Source organism: Pseudorasbora parva, chromosome 7 (assembly GCF_024679245.1).
Source record: "Pseudorasbora parva isolate DD20220531a chromosome 7, ASM2467924v1, whole genome shotgun sequence".
NCBI classification, from domain to species: Eukaryota; Metazoa; Chordata; class Actinopteri; order Cypriniformes; family Gobionidae; genus Pseudorasbora; species Pseudorasbora parva.
The window spans coordinates 5,096,605-5,120,421 of NC_090178.1; the positions used below are offsets into that span (position 1 = coordinate 5,096,605).

The following is a 23,817-nucleotide window of genomic DNA, read 5'->3' on the forward strand; positions in this document are numbered from 1 at the left end:
ATATATATATATATATATATATATATATATATATATATATATATATATATATATATATATATATAATATATATATATATGGGCTAGTGTGTGTGTGTGTGTGTGTGTGTGTGTGTGCATGCACATGCATTTATTTAGTCTACTTCCTTTGGTCATGATTTTTTAAAATGTATTTTACATGACACTACACTGGGAAACCATTCACATCTGTGTCAAATTGAGATCGGAAATATTGTTCTGTGTATATAGATTCTTTCTATATTCTCTCTCTCTCTCTCTCTCTCTCTCTCTCTCTCTCTCTCTCTCTCTCTCTCTGTCTCCCTCTCCCTCTCCCTCTCCCTCTCCCTCAATGCTTGCAAAGTTCTCAAAATGGCTTAACTGAGCCTATTTGTGGTTGGCTGATTGGTGTTCAGTTTTGCAAGTAAGTGCCTTCAGGTATGTATTTGAGTGGTTGTAATTGCACGATGTGTATTGTATTTTGGATACATGTGTTTTCCAAATGGCACCCTGAGATTTCATTTTTGAACGAAGTGTCTTATGTATAAAATAGAGTGTAGTATGCAGGATCAAGTGTGTTGCATAAAGGCGTAAGTGTGTTGCTGAATTGAAACTAGAGTGCTAAGCTGTTAGAGACTTGGATTCCCATCCTAAACATAGACAAAGTTTCAAAAATTAATGTTGGCCGTTTGATGGAGTATTTCTGTGTCAAAAATACTCCTTCCGGTTTCTCACAAGCGTCTGAGAGTTTTTTTCGAGTATGGCTCGGCTTGATGTTAATGGAGCGGAAGGTCCTTGTATGGGCCGTACGGGCTCTTCTCCCGGTAGGGTGCGCGCGTATGTGAATAGAGCGAGAGAGGTCACTTATGACGCGCCGCGCTCCACTTTATTCCTATCTGTGATATCAAGATATACTTCAGTATATCATAGACATACTTCAATGCTTCAGCACAGCATTCCGGGAAGGCAGCGCTGCATTTGAACCGATTTGAACGCAGAAATGACGGGTAGCACATAGCAAAACGAGAAAGGAACAACAAAGGAAAACTCCTTAACTGCATGAATTAAGCGAACAGGTTTGCTACTGTTGCATAGCCTAATTCAACCATTGAAATGTTTTACCTGTCCAGCAGAGAAAAAGCTGAAAAAACCCTTCAAAACACAGAGTTTACGCCACCTTTAATTATCCTTGTTTTCGCATCGCCGGGGTGAAGTCTTTTTTTTCCACTCCGAAATCCGAAGACTTTTGCATTTTACAACGGATGAACCTCCAGTTGTCACTGGTGACTGTCGTTTGAACCTTTTTGGAGTTTTAACCTTTTAAGTTTAATTATATCAAGTGGTGTGAGAAAAGGCTATCTCCACTTCCAACATCCTCACATGCGATAGACTGCTAACCGGGACTCCTTCTTTATGTGTACAGATGTGACGTAATGACGCAAACATATGCTTGAATTTCCCGGGAAAATCCACCAGTACCACTGGAATAAAAAATATTATTACAAGCTTACTGCTGTAAATCGAGCTATGGTAAGCAGATAGTTTTGAACACTGGCTGGTTATGTACTTGCTCAAAAAATTATTTTGGATAATTTTTAACCCAAAAAAGTTACGGACTGCAGCTTTAACTAATGCCAGTTACCCTGACTAGGAAACATGACAGAATCAAAATAACTGTAAGACGAAACACACACACACACACACACAGACAGATAGACAGGTGGCAGTTGTATCATTTATATATTTTCTTCTTCTTTTATGTTTAGCACTTTAATAAAAATGTGCTGTTTTTATTCCTATTGGGTATAATTTAACAATTCCAATTCTTATCGATTCCTAATTTTGATTCCAATGAGATAGAAAACCTTAGATATCATTCAAATTTGAACAACTGAAATAAGCAGTTTGAAGATTTTAGAGATTCGGGTACAGAAACTAATCAAATGTAAAATAACTCTGCACACTATGAATAATCGGTCAAGAACAAGTGAATTTTTGGGGTATTTTTGCATTATTATAGAGACGGCAGCGGGAATATTAGGCTGCTGTCTCAAGTCGCTTCTACTCATTTGGAAGGGTCTCATGCAGCAGGACTCACTCATGGAGAGCAGAAGCGTCCGTAAAACAAAATGCTATTGGTTGGATTGTGTCGGATGAAGAAAAGGAAAGGATGGTCTGCGTTAAAGTACTGTGGGGGTTTATAACACAGAAACATGATGGCGGCGGTGGCTGCAGCCGCTTCGGTTCCTTCCTCGTTGACTTCAACAAAGGCTTTATGAATCACCTTTGACAGCACCAGGTCTTTGGTGGAGGTCATGCCTGAAAGGTTCACCTTCTGTGGGTCAAAAACATCCTCCATTCCCATGCTGATCAGAAGAGTCTTCATATCATATTTTTCCTCCATCTTGAATATCGGCAGAGACACTTCAACCTCTCTCTGGCGCATGACTTCTGGTTTGGTCCACTGCATGAGCTTCTCGTAGGTCAGTGCCTTTTCAAGCTGGATAATAAGAGAGACATGTGAGATTAATAACAGTTCAGTAATGAAAACATCTGGCTAATTAAGCATTCAAATCACCTTCTGAAGGCCAGTGGTGTCGTCTTCCATTGCGTTAGGAAGGATGATCAACATACTGAGATTCTTCCCGACATACGGCAGCTCCAGAACCTGACTGTTCATCTCTGGGATGAAGGCCAGAGGAAACTGCTCTTTTTGATGCATCATCTTCACTGGTTTAGTTTCAGTCTGCAAAAACGTCAATAGAAACACATTATAACCCCTCAGATTCCATCATGAATGTTAAAATATTTTTTAAAATCATGAAATCGCACCTTGTTCAGCTTAAACTGCTCATCTCTGGTGGCTTCCTTTGGGAATTTCTTCTCCCAGTTTCCCTTGAAGTAGATGGCGTTCACCAAGACCAGTCTCGTCATCGCATCGATGGCTCCCTGTGGCAGCAAGTCCTTGATCTTCTCTAAAATATAAATGGACATTGTTCACTTTGAGCAGTGATTTGAACTGATTGATTTGATATTTTTACTAAAGTTCAACTCAAGAACCCATGAAGCCAAGCATGACCCTTGAAAATACATTTTTGCTGAACCTAAAAAGCTGCAAAAAACATTAAATAACTTTTATTTTTAAGTATGTTGATTAAGTTTAAAATTCATAGTAAGTTTGTGGTTTTCACCTTGTGTTTTTTTCTCCACCCATTTGTTGATGTTGACGCGAGCAGCCTCTGATTTGGTCTTGAAGTCCACCTTCTCCAGTCCGGCTTCATAGTATATTTTTGCATCATCAAGGAATTTCTGTAACATAGCAAACCGATTGAGGTGCAAATGATATTAGATCTGAGAACATTTCCAGAACCTCCAGTGAATAAACCAAGTCTTACCTCAACAAACTGGTAGGATTGCTCTCCGTAGAGGCGGTTGGCAATGCTCAACGCATACGGGACTCCTGGTTTGTTCAGCTCACTCATAAACTTCTTGAAGCTGGAATGAATTTGGTCCTCAGTTTTTTCCTCATGACATTTCTGTTTGCATAAACAATATCAGATTTAATCAGATTTAATCAGATGAACCCAAATGATACAACAGTTCGTGCAATCATAGTCATGAGGTTCCCACCTAACAAAAATATGTTTGAAGAACGTTCTCATTAAGTTGATGAAAATGTAATGATGAAGGCATATGAGGTAAATATTCATACGAAACCTTGAGTTCAGCAGGCGTCGGAGGATTCTGGGTTTGTGCAGGTGGAGGATTGTTAAAGCCCAGGACCTGCACAGCATTATTATGGAAGAATTAATAAAGATAACTTTTAACTTTTAAACTAGAAAAGTTTAAAATGACAGCAAATAACTGATTATGTCAAACAAATTCTTCACACAGTACCTAAATGAATAAGTACTAGTATCTAATAAATATGTATAAGTCACAATTGGATTAAAAACTAGTCAGAACTGAATAGTTAATATCTGAATGAAAGATCAACAAAGAAATCAATGGTAAAACTGTTAAATGTGTTAATACTAATATAATAATTGTTACTATTCACTATCAAAATAAGTACTAGTATCTAAGTAATATTGTACATCATGATATGCATATTACAGAAAAGTATTGTTAAATATTGTTGACATTGATCCAATCAAAATCAATGTGAATAGAGCTTCTATTTAACAAATGAAAATGAGGTGTGTCGGTAGAGCAACTGTTTAAGCCCTGCCCCCAAGTTTCGGTTTTGTGGCTGTGGTTCTGAAACTGCGACGTTGTGGGCCTGCAGCTGGATAGATCTTGCTTGTTGTGCAAGGGCTTGAGTCACTTCCTGGAGATTACCTTAATCATCTGATCTGCAGTGTTTCCTCTTGCACCGAGCGAGACCATGGCCAGAGCCGAGGAGATGCTGACAGGAGAGTAGAACACATTTCCTGATGCGTTTCCTCCGCTGATCTTCTTGAACAGGTTGAGGGAGAACTGTGCGTTTGCTGCAGACAAATGCTCCATTTTCACAAGCTAGAAAGGAGAAGAGAAATATATGATCAGCATAACAAAGTGAAAAGGTTTTCAGGATGTTTTCTGCTTAAATCCCAAACTTTCCAATGTAAACAACATCACATGCTTGTCGAATAAGCAGTCAATCAATGCTTTTCTCTCATATGCATCAGTTTTGTTAAAATCAGAAAAGTAGTTTAACAGTTTGCCTCATTTTCATCATTACTCATCATGTAGAAATCTGTTCTAGTAGACTTGCTTTACTCAGTACATTGTATTAAGGTACTTCTAACAAATAGAGACGTTAGATAACAGCATTACCTAGAGTATTCAGCAGGAATTAGGAAGTTTCTCCGTGTGTCTGAGGAAAATGAATGATCTGCTATAAGTTCCGCCTCTATAAATATTGCCTCGCCCTGGAGAGCCCATCCTCCAAACCTCACCAGCCCGGCTCGAGTAACTCATTTTGCAGCAGTGATGGAAGAAACAAAGCTTTTCAAAGCTTTGAATCAATTGAACCAGTTGCTTTGCACAATGATTCACTGTGTTCGAAACACCACACGTTGGTGACCCCTGCTGGTCAGAACAGAGGAAAGGCAACACAAACTCATACCAAACATGCGAAACATAAAATAAAATAAAAAATATAGCTTTTATAAACCCATTGCAAATGTTTTATTGAAAGTATAACCCAATCAGATGCACTTAACTAATCATGTTCAGTAATTATTACATTTTCAGGGCTTGTTTTGTTTGTTATATGGGTGGTTCAGCTAAACACAGACTATTAACTGATATTATTATTATACTGTTTTAATTAGGCAAGGCAAGGTAAGGCAAGGCAAGTTTATTTGTATAGCACATTTCATACCCAATGGCAATTCAAAGTGTGGTCGGAAACCAGATTGAAAATTGTCAAAGTATCCATTCGAGCGTAAGAATTTGTTCAGCTGATTAAAAACAACTTTTTCAATGATTTTGCCTATGAAGGGGAGATTTGAGATTGGTCTGTAGTTGCTCAGTATGGAGTTATCCAGGTTTCTCTTTTTCAGAAGAGGCTTAACTATTGCAGTTTTAAGGGTGGTTGGAAAAGTCCCATAGAGAAGTGAGGAGTTCACCACTTCTAGGAGATCTGCTTCTAAACAGCTAAACACACTTTTGAAAAAAGAAGTGGGGAGTGTGTCTAGGGCACAGGTTGATGTTTTAAGATGCTGTACTGTGTCTTCTAAAATTTTGCAGTCAGTAGCTTCGAAATTTGACATGGTAATTTTCCGAGGGTTTGGTCTGATCTGACTGACCCCAGAGCAACTAGAGGATGTGCTGATCACCTTTCTGATATTATTGATTTTCTCGGAGAAGTAGGAAGCAAACTCACTGCATTTACTGTCTGAGAGCATTTCACTAGGAGTCTGACTCGGGGGGTTTGTTAGTCTCTCGACAGTAGCAAAAATATAGATGTTATAATGGACTACAAGTTTTGTCTTCCGCCACATGCGTTCAGATTTTCTGCATTGTCTTTTCATTATTTGAACTGCTGTTGAGTTTCTCCAAGATGCTTTTTGTTTGGTACTCTTTTTTCTGACTTTTAGAGGAGCAATATCATCAATTACACTCTTAACTTTTGAGTTAAAGGAGTCAAGGAGAAAATCAACAGAGTCTGCAGATATGCTTGGTGTTAGGGATGAGTCACGATTTTCGAATATTCGATTAGTTGATTTAATTATAGAATATTGAATAGGCTGTGCGATTGTCGTCTAAAAAAAAAATTCACGTTTGCGGCGCTGATGCGGTGGTGACGTGTTAATGTAACCAGCGGGTGGCGCGCGCTGTTAAAACCGCACGTAAAAGCTGTCAATCAATTCTCACACAACAGAAGAAGAACACATCGTCTCATACGCACACTACGTAGAGTCACAATGTCGAATAAGAGTTCTGTGTGGAGTTCCCATAATAAAATCAATGAAAAAGAAGTGCAGTGCAAACTCTGCCATGCGAAGCTTGCTTATCATAGGTCAACCACTACAATGCACAGTCATCTGAGAGCAAAGCACCCAGCAGGTCCATCCACAGGTCAGCAGCAATCAGTGGCTAGTTTTATGATCCGATCAACCAAGTCGGATGCTAGACGGGCAGAGCAAACAACGGTCCTCATCACAAAGATGTTCGCTAAAGATATGCTTCCGATCAGCTTTGTAGAAGGAGAGGGTTTTAGAAGTCTGATGGAGTTTGTAGAACCCGAGTTTACTGTCCCGTCTAGAAAGACGATCACTGCCAGACTGGAGAAACTTTTTGATGACCATGTAAGGGAGCTGCACAGTCAGTTAGGGATAGTTGAAAAAATGGCACTGACGACAGATTCATGGACAGCGCTTACAACCGAATCGTACATCACGGTCACCTGTCATTATATAGTTGACTGGGAAATCCACAGTGCTGTTCTGCAGACCAAAGCCATGCCAAAGCGCCATACTGCTGAAAATCTGGCAAATACGCTTTCTACTGCTATGGACCACTGGGGACTACGCGGGAAAATAACAACATGCGAAAATAACAGTAACATGGTTCTTGCGAACACTGAATGGTTAGAGTGGGACTCTCAGCCTTGTTTTGCACACACACTCCAACTCGCTACAAATGACGGTTTCAAGCTTCAGCACATAAACCATGTTGTTGCATCTGCCAGTCGACTTGTTTCTCATTTGCATCACAGCACAACTGCGACACAAGCGCTGAAACAAAAGCAGCAACTGCAGAACTTGCCTGAGCACAAATTAATGCAGTACTGCCGAACTAGGTGGAATTCTATTCATGACATGTTCGAGCGCTTATTAGAGCAAAGATGGGCAATATCTGCTGTCTTATCAGGCAGAGCTTTCACTAAACTATCAGATGCACGAACCCTCGAACTGGCTGATGATAGCTAGGGAGTTATGGAGGAACTCTTACCAGTGCTTCACTCACTTAAATGTGCCACCACTGCCTTGTGTGGAGAATCCGGTGTATCCATCTCCATGGTTTACCCGGTGACAGCAACTCTTCTGTCAAAACACCTAAAAGAAAAACCAGGAGAGTCTCCCAAAGTCTTTCAGTTCAAGCAAACGGTGGCTACGTCACTGGAGCGGCGACTTGCACCTGCAGATGTCAGCAGCGCGTCCAAGGTTGCATACATCGCATCCTTCCTGGATCCTAGACACAAACACCTGAGGTTCGCAACTGAGGAAGTTAAGCGCACTGTGCAGACCAAGGTGTGTGATCTCATCTCGAACAACTCAGAGAATGAGGAAGAGATAGGCCTAGCAGAATCCGATGAAACACAACCGTTGGCCAAAAAGCCGCGAAGTGATTCGCTGTCTGCGTCTGCGATCGCAGTCCTGTTTGGTGAGGACTATAATGTACAAGTCTCAGACACAACCGAACTAAATCAGTACTGCCAGGACATGTGCCCACCCATCCACGTCGACCCCATGAACTGGTGGAAAACCAAGGACCACAAATACCCCCGACTGGCCAAATTAGCCAAGGCTTACTTGTGTGTGCCCGCGACGTCTGTGCCATCAGAGAGGGTGTTCTCTGCGGCCGGGCTTATTGTAAACAGATTGCTCTCCCGTCTTCATCCTGAACATGTGAACATGCTCATTTTTTTGAATAATACGAGTTTGTTATGACCAACTTATGAAGACAGAAGTTCGAATTAATTTTCACATTAGTGGCGTGTTTAGCCTACATTCAAACTTTAATATGTTTCGTGTTAAAGCCTATAGCCTAAAATTATTATGGCTTGAGTTGAGATAATGGGCTATTCTTAAGTTAATCAATTGTTTATCAATCAAACTGTTTTGATTTTTTTATATAGCTATATATATATTTTTTGTAGCTACTATGTTTATGCTCATTTTTTAAAATGGAAATACGCATACAATGCATGAAATAGCCTAGGCCTATATGAAGTGGAAATGATATAGCCTAGCCTACGAGGAGTTGATTTATGGTAGCCTAATTGTCGGATTGTTATGTTAGTGCCGTCATTCGTTTATGTTTATCCACATTGCATTGAATTAATTGTTAACACAGCCTATACCATAATTAATTAAACAGTCATCATTGGTCTCTCTCCCTCTCTTTCTTCATATATGTAGCCTTTAAACCATTTTAAATTAATAGCGAATAAAGTTCCAGTGGACAGATATCTATCATTGTTTTTTTTTTGTTTTTTTTTTAATTTTTTACGAAACATGCAAACATATCACCATTTATACAACAACAGCTAGAAAGTCGACAAAGCAATTTCGGTCAGAATTACTGTAGCCTAATCGGTAACCAGCATTGAGAAAAATGTAAGATGCTTATTCCTCGCTTGCACGTGAGGTTATTTTAGCCGAACCAGACTCAGCTTTCTACAGCCTGGTTGCACGTGAGGGGAAAAAAGCCTTCTTCCACTTAAGAGTTGTATAGCCTACTTTTAAGCACTTTTTATTTTAATATAGGCTATATCTTTACATAAATATTATTGTCTACTTTAAAAAACTGATCTCGTTATTTTTCCGACCCAACTAATGATGCATCTGCGCTTTCTATATTGCGCATGAGGGAAAAAGCTTCCTTCCACTTGAGAATAGTTGTGCACTTTTAATTTTACTATATCTCTTTACATAAATATTTTTTATCCTTAAACTGTAATTTCGTTATTTTACTAACCCAAGTAGCTAAAAGGTTTCTAGGTTGCACGTGAGAGAAAAAGCTTCCTTCCATTAAGAGTTGTGTACTTTTAAGCACTTTTTAATTTAATATATTTCTTTACATAAATATTATTTTCTATTAAAAAATATAGATAATTTTGTTATTTTTCTAACCCATGACTCCGCGCTTTCTATAGGCTATCGTTGCACGTGAGGGAAAAAAGCTTCCTTCCACTTAAGAAGAGTTTATGCACTTAATGTCGCTTTACATAATTTTTTTAACTTAGTTTTTTTAACTATAATTAAGTTATTTTTCTGACGAAACTAATTACTCACCCGTGCTTCCAATAGGTTGCACGCACTTTTCTCGGAGATAGGGCCTATTCATTTTTGATTTTGCCTATTTTTATAAACGGTCGTTCGTGTAGCCTATAGTTCATGACCACTTTACAATATTTCATCAACATAGTTTATTTTGAAGCCTATTCTGTTTTCTTGTACAAAATAAAATATTTTAAGTTAAATGCAGAGTATAGCACTATTCGCACGGGATTAGTATTATCTAGGGACCTCTGAAATTAGGTTAGCTACTCCCCCACATCTGAGTTTTGCGTAATAAATAAAAAACGAAATAATGTTTATTTATTACTATAAAATAATCAAAACGATATCGATGCCTGTTTAATGATTTCATACAGCTATATCTATAACGAAGTCTTGACATCATGTCCGGGAAATAAGTCAGTAAATTTGAGTAAAATCACAGGCTAATCCCGTGCGAATGCGCGCCACGCAAAACTCAGATGTGGCGGAGTAATTTCTAAATCACAGAGGTCCCTAGATAATACTAATCCCGTGCGAATAGTGTTTAAGACGTATAAAAAAGACGAGAAGATCAATATCGATGCGATTTTCGAATAATATTCGAATAATTCCCAGCGATCATCGAATATTATTTTTGCTTGGAATGCACATCCATACTTGGTGTTAGAGATAAAGCCTTCATAAACAGCACATTAGTGTTCTCATTTAAGTATCTTTTTTTGACAGAGACAGATCTAGCTTCAATGGCAGGAGAGATTGATATATCAAAGAAAATACAGAAATGATCAGACAGTGCCAAATCCTTAATAACAATTGATGAAATGTTTAGACCCTTACTGATAAGTAAATCTAGAGTGTGTCCATGATTGTGTGTGGGTCCATTTACATGCTGTGTCAAATCAAAAGTGTTAAAGGGGGGGTGAAATGCTGTTTCATGCATACTGATCTTTTTACACTGTTAAAGACTTGGATTCCCATACTAAACATAGACAAAGTTTCAAAAGTTAAGGTGGACGTTTGATGGGAGTATTTCTTTGTCAAAAATACTACTTCCGGTTAGTCATAAGTTTCGGCAAGTTTTTTGCGATCATGCGTCCCCTTTGACGTTAATGGGGGCGGAATTTCCTTGTATGGGCCGTACGGACAATTCTACCGGAAGAGCGTGAGCGAGAGAGAGGGAGAGAGCGAAAGTAACAGGCTACGCCCATCAAAGCGGGGCTCGTAGGCTGCTGCACAGGTGATGTGCACAATTACAATGTCACCAAAAAAGTGCGTTTTTGGTTGCCAGACCAAGACAGTCCTGCACAGATTCCCCCAAAACCCCGCGTTAAGGCAGCAGTGGATGTAATTTGCTTTTCCGGATCAGCAACTGAGTTGCGCGAATGTTTATATCTGTTCGCTGCATTTCGGTGCCGACTGTTTCATAAACAAGGCCCAGCTCGACGCCGCATTTTCCCGATCGCCTAATGCTGAAGGATGGAGCAGTCCCAACGATAAAGGTCCCAACGTTAGAACCGCGGGCGGTGAGTGAGACTGATTCAAATGTCTGTGTTTTTGCCTATGCTCATCAAGTAGCCCAAACATGATCACGTATAGTTAATTGATCAATGGAGCATGCGATGTGTAGTGCGTGTACATTTGTTTAGCTGGCCACTATATGTGTAACTTTATGTTTGTGTATTGTAAAAGCACTCCAAACAACAATACACAAAGAGTGGGGAAATATGTTGAACTAAATAAGCGTGCTTCTTCATTCAAATGCGCTACTATTCCGTGTCTTTCTATGTAAACACTAACTTAACCTGCCGTGCAAAACCAGTCCGCTTACTGTCTACACAAACCACGCGTAAACACGCAAACACACGTGCACAACTGCACTTCCCACATGTACACCTTCAAAGACAAAAATACGACGATATAATTCAAGTATAAATATGTAAATAACACAAGCCGCTAAGCATATTATATAGTTAGTGTATAACTTGTACCACATAGAGACGTCCTGCTCTAGTCGTTTTTGCTGCTGCTCCTGTTCAACTGCAGCCTCTGGGTCTGATTCCGGATCATAGATGTATGGCTGTATCTGATTAAATCCATATTTTTATTTTGAATAAAGTTTTTTCCCGCTGTTAGGGATGACACAGCTTTACGACGCACTCGACTCAACACAATAGCAGCAGCGCGCACACGTCATTATTTAGCTCCGCTCACACGATACGCCCCCACCCGCTCGGCTTTTTTCGGAAAGACTCGGAACAGCGCATCTTTCTTATATAATTATAAAAAAAAAATAAAGACTTTTCGGAGATATGCAGGATGCAATGCTACTCTATAGGTACTCAAGATTGACATGACACTGACTGAAACTGAGTGTTTCACCCCCCCTTTAAGAACAGTCATGAGCTCTTTTGTTGTACTGGATTCAATATTGTCTATGTGAATGTTAAAATCCCCAGCAATAGCAAAACAGTCAAACTCGGAGGAAATTATTGATAACAGTTCTGTAAAGTCCTCAGTAAAGCCTGCAGAGTATTTTGGAGGCCTGTAAATAATGATAAGCAGGATGCGTGGAGCACCTTTTAACACAATACCCAGATATTCTAGAGACAAATAGTCACCAAATGATACTTGCTTACATTGATAGAAATCTTTAAAAAGAGCAGCAACACCAATTATACAAATACCTAATTGCGTCAACTACCGCTGGATGTAGGCCACTAAGTCCTCCGCATCCCATCCAGAAATCACACATAAAGGTTCCAGAGGTCTGAATGCGGGTGCCATGTGGCTGAGAAGGCAGGGCCTTCTTTAGGGGAATCCGCAAGGTTGGGGCAATTTTGAGGGGTGTCAGTTCTGGGAACCAGGTCTGGATGGACCAGAAAGGCGCAGCCATCAAGGTCTGCTCCTTGTGTCTGTACCATAGACCGTAAAAAAATATGGACGACTCGACATCATCCATTTCCGCTTGCCATATTTGAAGCTTTCAGACGGCCTTGCACGGCGCTGACATCTTGGGACCGAGTCTGCGCAGTAGCGATTTCGGGACCGGAGTTGCGCAGTAGAGCGCAGGAAGTAGAGCAGGAAGTACAGTCGCGATATCAAAAGCCCGCCCACACTCTCGCAGATGCAGAACAATTAATAATGTTGGTGTGAAATAAACAGTTATGGAAATGTAGAAATTAAAGCTAAAGATCTAATCTGCTCCCAAAAATTTCGAAAAAAGTCCGTTAGTGCCTCAGTGACAACTTCACTCAGAGAAGACGTCAGTCTCAGCTGTCAATCATGACGTCACACACCCCGTTTTTATAGCATCAAATAACTAACTCAAACTAAACTTATTTTTAAAACGAACACCTGAAATGAAATCATCGTGATGATAACTGCCTTCAGTGACATAAACTAACTTTGGGGAAAACATTTTGAAGTGTAAATTTATAATTTAGTTTGCCTCGCGTCCATTAGAAATCACTGAGGGGCGGCTATACTGGGACCGGTCACCGGGGGGCGATCGAGGCGCGAAAGCTTCAGTAAATGAGAGGGAGACTGCAGGCTTGGTCTGTACGAGCAGGCTCACTGGGAGAAATTCAAGCAGCTCAGCACTGTCTGAGCACGCTTGCTCCTGAGATGTGCTGTCATGTTGACCAAGTCCAGCTCCATACTGAGAAAAGAGGTTCTCTGCATGGGGGAGAGTTTGCTCTTTTTCCAGTTGACCCAAATCCCCAGATGGCTGAGGATGTGATTCTGCGTTAGCATCTTGAATGGAAGGATGTGAAGGGGCTTATTCAAAACACACAAACCCAAGATTGGCTGTAACCCACTGCCTTTCTTGAGTACAACTAGCTGTAAAAGGGCTGTAAACCCTGATTTTATATCGGCTGGATGGACTGGCTCTATCTCGTCCTTCGCCACTAGGACTGCAATCTCTGCCGGACAGGAGCCTCCCTGTCTCCCACCGAGCTAAAGCAGATGCTTTTAAACCTGGGGGATGCCAAGCGAACTGAATAGCGAAATCTTAATGAATCTCAATGAATCACTAGCAAGCCCTCAGACACAATGCAAGCGACACCAATGAAACCCGGCTCAGAACTACCCGTTACATTATAAGTGCTTTGACCTGGTAGACTTGCAGGTGGCCATTGCATGCAGGGTGGTGGTTATTCTTAGCGGCCAGAGCTGCTGTTGGCTCACAGGTCCTGGATGGGAGTTGCTATGACCCCACCAGGTGGCAGCATTTTGCAGGGAGGCACTGCAACTGCGCACTTTACCTGGGGAATCCCCTCCTCTGACCAGGGTTCAAGGGTAGCGAGAGAGGAAAATATTTGACAACTGAATATTACAAATATGACATTCATAAAAATAACTTAATCTACTAATTAAAATTGTGGTTTAATTTCCTGTCTTTCTGTGGTTTCCCCTCCAAAAAAACTTTTCAGAAACCTGTATTCTTTGAGTTTCATAGGCACCAGAGTTTGACCAGTACAGTGGGGCAAAAAAGTTTTTAGTCAGCCACAAATTGTGCAAGTTCTCCCACTTAAAAAGATGAGAGAGGCCTCTAGTTTTCATCATAGGTACACTTCAACTATGAGAGACAGAATAAGAAAAAAATCCAGAAAATCACATTACCTGATTTTTTTGAAAGATTTTATTTGCAAATTATGGTGCAAAGTATTTGGTCAATAACAAAAGTTCATCTCATTACTTTTTACTATATACCCTTTCTTGGCAATATCAGAGGTCAAACATTGTCTGTAAGTTTTCTGTAATCAGGGAATAATAATTGAAATGGATTTTATGAACATGCTTGAGAAAGAAATGAATGAGAGGTGTTCTAATTAAGATGGTACATGTATGTAGACTGTAAACTGAAGTAAACTGAACTTATTTTATGTCAGACCATTATTGTGTATTTGACCATTTCATTTAATTTAATTATTTTTTAAAACTGTTTTAATTATTCTTGTTTTATGTTTAATTCTTACACATGGTATTCTTATTTCTCATGCATATGCTATCACTGTTTTAAATAATTTCTATGTAAAGCACTTTGAATTAGCATTGGGTATGAAATTTGCTATACAAATAAACTTGCCTTGCCTAAGTCACCACAAGGTAGTTTGGCATTTTGGCCCATTTCTCCATGCAGATCTCCTCTAGAGCAGTGATGTTTTGGGACTTTCGCAGGGAAACCAAAGATTTTCTATGAGGTTGAGATCTGAAGACTGGCTAAGCCACTCCAGGACCTTGAAATGCTTCTTAAGCCGGGTGCACACTGTGCGATTTTGGCAACGATTTGGCCGTCTGAGACAAATTTAGGAAATCCTAAAAGATTCCTCAGATCCTAGGCTAAAATCTGACGTCTTTGGTCGTTAGTTTGACATGTTCACCGGCCGCCGATTAATGAGTGCTGCGATCAAATTTTACCTCAGACTAAATTCTGGCAGTGTCAGAAGATTTGGCACAGAATCCTGCAGTGTGACTTCTCCTACGACAACAGTCAAATATCTCGGTTTTTCAAGACAAACTATGACCAAAACGAGAGCTAGAGATTTATTTGTAGCCAGCATTTCAGCCCCGCGTGTAATGCAGCTCACTGTCACCCAACGCGTCATTCATTGATGATATAAAGCTCCGGGTGAGATTTCTTGCGCGCGTCCGTTTTTAGCGCGCCTAAACTATCGTGCAGTCTGACATTAATGACAACTGAGATCTTACAGTGTGACAAGGGGATCATGTTCGTACAGTCTGACAAGGGACATTCCCAAAGGATTGAAAATCGCACAGTGTGCAGGACCCATTACAAAGACACTCCTTTGTTGCCGGGTGATCTGTTTGGGATCATTGTCATGCTGAAAGAGCCACATTTCATCTTCAATGCCCTTGCTGACGGAAGGAGGTTTTGACTCAAAATCTCACAATACATGACCCCATTAGTTCTTTCCTTTACATGGATCAGTCATCCTGGTTCCCTTGCAGAAAACAGCCACAAAGCATGATGTTTCCACCCCCATGCTACACAGTAGGTATGGTGCAACTCTGCATTCTTTTAGATGAGTTTTTACCAAAAAGTTATATTTTAGTTTCATCTGACCATATGACATTCTCCCACTCCTCTTCTGGATCATCCAAATGCTCTCTAGCAAACTTCAGATGGGCCTGGACATGTACTGGCTTAAGCAGGGGGACACGTCTGTAACTGCAGGATTTGAGTCCCTGATGGAGTAGTGTGTTACTGATGGTAGCCTTTGTTACTTTGGTCCCAGCTCTCTGCAGGTCATTCACTAGGTCCCCCCATGTGGTTCTGGAATTTTTGCTCACCGTTCTTTTGATCATTTTGACCCCACAGGGTGAGATTCAGTTGTCTTGTATGTCTTCTATTTTAATAATTGCTCCCACAGTTGATTTTTTTCACACAAGCTGCTTACCTATTGCAGATTCAGTCTTCCCAGCCTGGTGCAGGTCTACAATTTTGTTTCTGGTGTCCTTTGACAGCTCTTTGGTCTCTGTAATAGTGGAGTTTGGAGTCTGACTGTTTGAGGTTTTGGACAGGTGTCTTTTATACTGATAACAAGTTCAAACAGGTGCCATTCATACAGCTAACAAGTGGAGGACAGAGGAGGCTTTTAAAGAAGAAGTTACAGGTCTGTGAGAGCTAAAAAATCTTGCTTTTTTGTAGGCGACCAAATACTTAAAATCACAGGCCTTTGTCATCTTTTTAAGTGGGAGAACTTGCACAATTGGTGGCTGACTAAATACTTTTTTGCCCCACTGTATTTGTAACAGTGGTTTCTGTCAAATAACAAAAAAAACTTAAACAAAACAAAAAAAGTTTTATTGAATAATTGTAAATATTTATTTCATATATGGTGAAGATACTTTTACATTGAATGGATGTATAATTTGACCTCTTGTAGTGCAGGAAACAACACAAATGTTTATGTAAACTTATAGATTTGATTATACAGTAATAAAAGCATAATCTGTGGGCCCATCCAAAACCACAACCTGAATGAGACTCAGGACAATTGCAATGCATTTAATTTCTTTAATCATAAACACGTTTACACTTATCCAGCATGTGCATATAAAGAGAAAAAAATGTCCATTACTTTGAATGTAAACATATCTTTATTTTATTTCTAAGATTAATGTTTTATGGTTTAGAAGTGTAGGTTTAGTTTTATATGAAGTTTTATTTGTGTTATTTTGCTCATTGTTTAAATTTAAAGCATTCATATTTTAGTTACATTGATATACTATTACATATTACGTTTTCATAATTTTGTTGTGTGTATTGTCGTTTTTAATATTTTATTCAGCTTGAATTATTCGAGTACTTCAACTTTGCCCTCGCAACTATAGTTTTTTTCTAATGTTTATTTTATTTTAAATAATTTTTGTTTTAGTTTATAATAACGACCCTGATCTAAAATGATTAGGAATTAATGTATTTCAATATAATATATAATAAAGATCCTACTTACACTTGTGTGTTTGAAGCTAAATCAATTTAGTATAATGTATAACATTTAAAACAAACTTAAAACTATTTATTTAATACTAAGTCTTTCTCAAGTAAATTGCAATAGGTGCTGTTACTGTTGGCACATATAAATGTTTCTTAAACCAAAAGATGACCGGTTGGTTTGTTATCCCAAGTCTCTCCTACTTATTTTAACCAGATCGCCTCCTAAACAAGCTGGAAGGGTCTCATACAGCAAGACTCACTCATGGAGAGCAGAAGCGTCCGTAAAACAAAATACTCTTGGTTGGATTGTGTCGGATGAAGAAAAGGAAGGGATGGTCTGCAATGAATTCCTGTGGGGGGATATAACACCGTGATGGAAAGACGACGCCGGTGGCTGCAGCCGCTTCGGTTCCTTCCTCATTGAGTTCAACAAAGGCTTTATGAATCACCTTTGACACCACCAGGTCTTTGGTGGAGGTCATGCCTGAAAGGTTCACCTTCCCCTCCATAAAAACATCCTCCATTCCCATGCTGATCAGAAGAGTCTTCATATCATATTTTTCCTCCATCTTGAATCTGGGCAGAGACACTTCAAGCTCATGTTCAACCTCGATTTCTGGTTCGGTCCACTCCTTGAGCTTCTCGTAGGTCAGTGCCTTTTCAAGCTGGATAATAAAGAGAGACATGTCAGATTAATAACAGTTCAGTCATGAAAAATTAAAACTGTTTCACAATATTTAACATTTGACTGGTCACAGCTGGCTAATTATGCATTCACATCACCTTCTGAAGGCCAGTGGTGTCGTCTTCAATCTCATTAGGAAGGATGATCAACATACTGAGATTCTTCCCGACATACGGCAGCTCCAGCACCTGACTGTTCATCTCTGGGATATAGTTTAGAGTAAACTTTGCCTTTTGATGCATCATCTTCACTGGTTTAGTTTGATTCTGACAAACGTCAATAGAAACACATTATAACCCCTCAGATTCCAACATGAATGTTAAAATATTTTTTTAAAGCATGAAATCGCACCTTGTTCAGCTTAAACTGCTCATCTCTGGTGGCTTCTTTTGGGAATTTCTTCTCCCAGTTTCCCTTGAAGTAGATGGCGTTCACCAAGACCAGTCTCGTCATCGCATCGATGGCTCCCTGTGGCAGCAAGTCCTTGATCTTCTCTAAAATATAAATGGACATTGTTCACTTTGAGCAGTGATTTGAACTGACTGATTTTATATTTTTACTAAAGTTCAACTCAAGAATCCATGAAGCCAAACATGGCACTTGAAAATACATTTTTGCTGAACCTAAAATGCTGCAAAAACATTAAATAACTTTTATTTTTAAGTATGTTGATTAAGTTTAAAATTCATAGTAAGTTTGTGGTTTTCACCTTGTGTTTTTTTCTCCACCCATTTGTTGATGTTGACGCGAACAGCCTCTGATTTGTTCTTGAAGTCCACCTTCTCCAGTCCGGCTTCATAGTATATTTTTGCGTCATCAAGGAATTTCTGTAACATAGCAAACCGATTGAGGTGCAAATGATATTAGAGCTGAGAACATTTCCAGAACCTCCAGTGAATAAACCGAGTCTTACCTCAACAAACTGGTAGGATTGCTCTCCATAGAGGCGGTTGGCAATACTCAACGCATACGGGACTCCTGGTTTGTTCAGCTCACTCATAAACTTCTTGTAGCTGGAATGAATTTGGTCCTCAGGGTAAAATACAGCATATTCTTGTACTGGCATACCAGGACATCTCTGTTTGGATTTAATCAGATGAATCAGACAAACCCTAAGGATACACATGTACCACTACAGCAAATACAGCTGTTATTATAATCATAAGCCATGAGGTTAGTGTTTGATGTAAATATCCATACCAGCCATTCATCAGGTATCTGAGGTTCCTGGGTTTGCTGCATCATTGATGGAGAATTCTGAACTTTGACGGCACATCTAATCTGTGGCTCTTGGGTTTGCTGCATCATTGATGGAGTATGCTGATCTTTGATGCCACATCTAAACAGTGACTCCTGGGTTTGCTGCATCATTGATGGAGTATGCTGATCTTTGACGTCACATATAAGCAGTGGCTCCTGGGTTGGCTGCATCATTGATGGAGTATGCTGATCTTTGACGTCACATATAAGCTGTGGCTCCCAGATTGGCTGCATCATTGATGGAGAATTCTGAACTTTGACGGCACATCTAATCTGTGGCTCTTGGGTTTGCTGCATCATTGATGGAGAATTCTGATCTTTGACGTCACATATAAGCAGTGGCTCCTGGGTTTGCTGCATCATTGATGGAGTATGCTGATCTTTGACGTCACATATAAGCTGTGGCTCCCGGGTTGGCTGCATCATTGATGGAGTATGCTGATCTTTGACGTCACATATAAGCTGTGGCTCCCAGATTGGCTGCATCTTTGGAGTATCCTGATCTCTGAAGCCACATCTAAACACCTTCCCTTGGGTTTGCTGCATCATTGATGGAGTATGCTGATCTTTGACGTCACATATAAGCAGTGGCTCCTGGGTTGGCTGCATCATTGGAGTATCCTGAACTTTGACGCCACATCTAAACCTCTGCTCCTGGGTTGGCTGCATCATTGATGGAGTATGCTGATCTTTGACGTCACATATAAGCTGTGGCTCCTGGGTTGGCTGCATCATTGGAGTATCCTGAACTTTGACGCCACATCTAAACCTCTGCTCCTGGGTTTGCTGCATCATTGATGGAGTATGCTGATCTTTGACGTCACATATAAGCAGTGGCTCCTGGGTTGGCTGCATCATTGATGGAGTATGCTGATCTTTGACGTCACATATAAGCTGTGGCTCCCAGATTGGCTGCATCTTTGGAGTATGATCTCTGAAGCCACATCCAAACACCTTCCCTTGGGTTTCCTGCATCATTGCTTGTGCAGGTAGAGGATTGTTAAATCCCAGGACCTACACAAAATTATTATGGGATAATTAATAAAGATAACCTCACTATTTGGATAACTTCATCATATTCTTAAATACCCATTAGAATAATTAAAAAAATACACTAGAAAAGAGTAGAAAGAATGATTAATAGCTGGCGGTTTATGGTTTATGCATTGCTGGAACTCATTTAACACAATTTCCCATTTGTGAAAGCACTTTTACATGTGCTTACAGTTTAATGTTGCATTTCGCTGAACGTTAAGTTCTAAAAATAGCAACTTGGAATATATAACAGGTTATAAATATAAAAGGTTCCATCAGGTGCTTCATATATAGAACATTCACATCATGGGATCATTTTATGGATTTAGATTTAAATTTAATCACATTTTATGAATTACTTGCAAACAATATTATATTACTTAGGAAAAAACTAAAAAATAACTTGTTAAAACATGAAAGTATTCTGCATTCATTTAAAACATTTCTCCTTATATAGAACCTTTTTAGGGCTTCTTTAAATTCTAAATTCTGTATTGAACCTCAGTCAGGGCCGGAGTGGGACCTATTTTCAGCCCAAGAGGCTATGCCCAAGACCCCCCCCCCCCCCCACACACACACACAGAGACACACACACACACACACTTAAAAATTAAGTGACAGATCTGTTCTTACTATCCTGTTATTTATTATTACATGTTTCAACAAGAAATAGAAATAATATAAATGTGGCCAAATAACAAATCACATAGTGAGTTTTCTGATACAAAGATCACATTACGAGTAAAAGTACATTACGAAAAAAATAGTTTGCATTTCAATAAAAAGGCAGTATTGCAGTAAAAACTTTTTTTATAGCCATATCAGTTTGATAAATAAAATAATTAAATAAATTATAAGAAATATGTTCTGCTACAAAACATACAATAGTAGCATTATTGGGGGAAAAATGCATTCCATATTGAAAACTGTATTGAAAACATCAATAACTAAGTGGAAAATTAGTTTAGATCTCGAAAGAAAGAAGTACATGCACGAGTATATGTGACACGCTAAAGTTCAGAGAGAGAGAGAGAGAGAGAGAGAGAGAGAGCGAGAGAGCGAGAGAGCGAGAGAGCGAGAGAGCGAGAGAGCGAGAGAGAGAGAGAGAGAGAGAGAGAGAGAGAGAGAGCGCTCTAACAACAGAAAGCAGGACTTTTTAATGCACGGTCTGATGATAATGCAGCTGCTTTAAATTCAAATCTAGTGTAACTAGCGGTGTTATTATATCAGCCACACAGTAACTTAACACATATAGACATACAGAGAAAATTAAGAGAAAAAGGAAGCAGCCGAGTCTGCCGGCCCAATTTATGAGCGGACAGAGCGGCCCACCGGGAATTCTCCCGATTCTCCCGATGGCCACTCGGGGCCTGACCCATGTGAAGTGCACAGGCTGAAGGCTATGAGATTCGGTCACAGTGTGGGTGGTTAGTATGAGCAAATATTGTAAAGATGTAAATTTTTTGTGTACTGTTGCTTTAATACACAGTTGGAACACATGCGCTTGTTGTGCAAAGGCTTGAGTCACGGTCTTTCTGTCTCAGTCTACTTTACCGTCACCCTCTTTTAAAAGTATATTGTGAGTTCACCTTAATCATCTGAGCCGCTGTGTTTTCTCTTGCACCGAGCGAGACCATGGCCAGAGCCGAGGAGATGCTGACAGGAGAGTAGAACACATTTCCTGATGCGTTTTCTTCGCTGATCTTCTTGAACAGGTTGAGGGAGAAATGTGTGTTTGCTGCAGACAAATGCTCCATTTTCACAAGCTAGAAAGGAGAAGAGAAATATATGATCAGCATAACAAAGTGAAAAGGTTTTCAGGATGTTTTCTGCTTAAATCCCAAACTTTCCAATGTAAACAACATCGCATGCTTGTCGAATAAGCAGTCAATCAATGCTTTTCTCTCATATGCATCAGTTTTGTTAAAATCAGAAAAGTAGTTTAACAGTTTGCCTCATTTTCATCATTACTCATCATGTAGAAATCTGTTCTAGTAGACTTGCTTTACTCAATACATTGTATTAAGGTACTTCTAACAAATAGAGACGTTAGATAAAAGCATTACCTAGAGTATTCAGCAGGAATGATGAAGTTTCTCCGTGTGTCTGAGGTGAATTAATGATCTGCTGTCTGTCCTCCTTATAAATGTTTCCTCGCCCTGAAGAGCCCATCCTCTAAACCAAAGCCTGCCCTTCCAGAAAATGAAACGCTTGTTTGAAAGGTGAAACTTGCCGCTTCGAATGTTGATGGGATTAGTCAAGAGGAGGCGTGGAAATGTGCTGTCAGGACAGATGTTTCTTCTGCAGATCAACAATCCACAGAAACAAAAGCACACTGGCTTTATACATTAAAACTACAATATTAATATATTACATAATATACAACAATTAAGCTTTTTAAACAAATTGTTCAGCTACTCTAAATTAGACATGTTTTAACACCCTCAAGTGCACAACGTTCCAGTAATATTTGCAAAATGAAAAAATGAATGTTTGCATAACCAAGAAAAAACATTTAAAACGTTTAAAAACGGGATGTTTTGAATGCCCAGAGAACATTCAGAAATAACATATAGCATTACGTTAGCAAAACGTTCTTAGAGCATATTTACTTAATGCATAATTATATGAAACCAAGTATAAACCTCACCAAAGCCTAACCCTATAGTAAGTACATGTAGTTACTTTATATTTCTCAGTATAATTACAGTGTAACAAAGACAAATATATAATCAAATACTCTGACAAATAAAGTAATACATTAGGGGTTCTCACATCCCAGTCAAATAAATCATTCAACATTTTTTTAGTAATGTTTTACATTCTTTCTAAATATATTTTGATATAAGCAATGAAGGTTAAGTCATCATGTAATTTCCCATGATGCTTGGGGAAGAACAAGAAATGCATTTTTATTCGCCATGCGCTTTTTGTATCTAAATGTTATTGCTCCTAAAATTACTGTATGATAGTTTATTAAAATTGCTCCTGGCATTTCTGCACATAATGTATTTCTCAAGTGAGCCTTATTGACGTGTGTTTTCTATGTAAAATTTCCTCATCAGATTGACACATAAAATGTGGCAATGCTCATATTTGTTGTTATTCATATATCTTAGGGATATATCTGTCAATCAGGCCAACGCTATTCATTAGAACAGTTTTGAAGATAAATTACACCAGAACTGTGAGTCATGTTGGGTGTGACTTTGAGGAAAGAGTGAAAACCTGCTATCGGCAACATATAGAGCTGGGGTAATAGGTGTGTCTTTGGATTTGTGCCAAGTAGATTTTAACCTGAAGCCAAAGAATGTCATACAGGTCTATACAGTGACAAAATACCTGCACCACTATATTGCCAAAATGCACCACTATATTGCCAAAATGCACCACTATATTGCCAACCCAGTTTTGACTCTGCAAACAACAAGAGGTCCTAGCAAAAGATTTCAGGTTTTGATTTAGAGGGTTTCTTTCACAGTAGTTTTTCGGTCGTTCATGCTTATTGGATTTTTTTAAAATTTAGATTACACATAAAGCAACTTTATATTTATACTGGAATGTGTAGTCACTGTGTGTGTGTGTGTGTTTGTGTGTGTGTGTGTGTGCACGTGTGTGCTTGTTTTTGTGAAATATCAGGACACAAATGTGTATAATTACATGGGTATTACACAGGTATTACAAGGAGAGGGTGAAATAAGAGGACATTATCCATGTCCCCACTTTTCAAAAGGCTTATAAATCATACATTATCTTTTCTACTAAATATTCCACGCTAGAGCTGCAACTAACGATTATTTTTTCTGTCGACTAATCTAACGATTATTTTTTCAATTAGTCGACTAATCTAACTATTTATTTTTATTTTTATCTAGTGTT

General features: G+C 39.2%; 2 protein-coding genes across 4 annotated transcripts in view; both read right to left on the reverse strand.

Annotated features, from left to right (window-relative positions):
* Window positions 1-2,000: 2,000 nt before the first annotated feature.
* On the reverse strand, window positions 2,001-4,949 carry LOC137082570 (leukocyte elastase inhibitor-like). The gene is made up of 8 exons (XM_067447833.1): window positions 4,815-4,949; window positions 4,338-4,514; window positions 3,714-3,779; window positions 3,392-3,532; window positions 3,188-3,305; window positions 2,829-2,971; window positions 2,575-2,742; window positions 2,001-2,496 (listed from the first exon to the last, which is right to left on the reverse strand). The coding sequence occupies exons 2-8, from the start codon at window positions 4,503-4,505 to the stop codon at window positions 2,095-2,097; spliced, it is 1,206 nt and encodes a 401-aa protein (XP_067303934.1). The 5' UTR covers window positions 4,506-4,514; window positions 4,815-4,949; the 3' UTR covers window positions 2,001-2,094.
* Window positions 4,950-16,343: 11,394 nt separating this feature from the next.
* The window catches only part of LOC137082568 (leukocyte elastase inhibitor-like), a 31,252-nt gene continuing 23,778 nt past the window's right edge, over window positions 16,344-23,817 (reverse strand). For 2 of the 3 annotated variants that reach the window (XM_067447826.1, XM_067447828.1), the window contains 8 exons: window positions 22,005-22,239; window positions 21,528-21,704; window positions 18,844-19,917; window positions 18,557-18,721; window positions 18,353-18,470; window positions 17,995-18,137; window positions 17,742-17,909; window positions 16,345-17,623 (listed from right to left, as the gene is read on the reverse strand). In XM_067447826.1, the coding sequence (XP_067303927.1) occupies window positions 17,219-17,623; window positions 17,742-17,909; window positions 17,995-18,137; window positions 18,353-18,470; window positions 18,557-18,721; window positions 18,844-19,917; window positions 21,528-21,695 (2,241 nt within the window). In that variant the 5' untranslated portion in view covers window positions 21,696-21,704; window positions 22,005-22,239 and the 3' untranslated portion in view covers window positions 16,345-17,218. Of the gene's footprint in view, window positions 17,624-17,741; window positions 17,910-17,994; window positions 18,138-18,352; window positions 18,471-18,556; window positions 18,722-18,843; window positions 19,918-21,527; window positions 21,705-22,004; window positions 22,240-23,817 lie in introns of all 3 variants that reach the window. The other variant, XM_067447829.1, reaches the window with a different exon arrangement.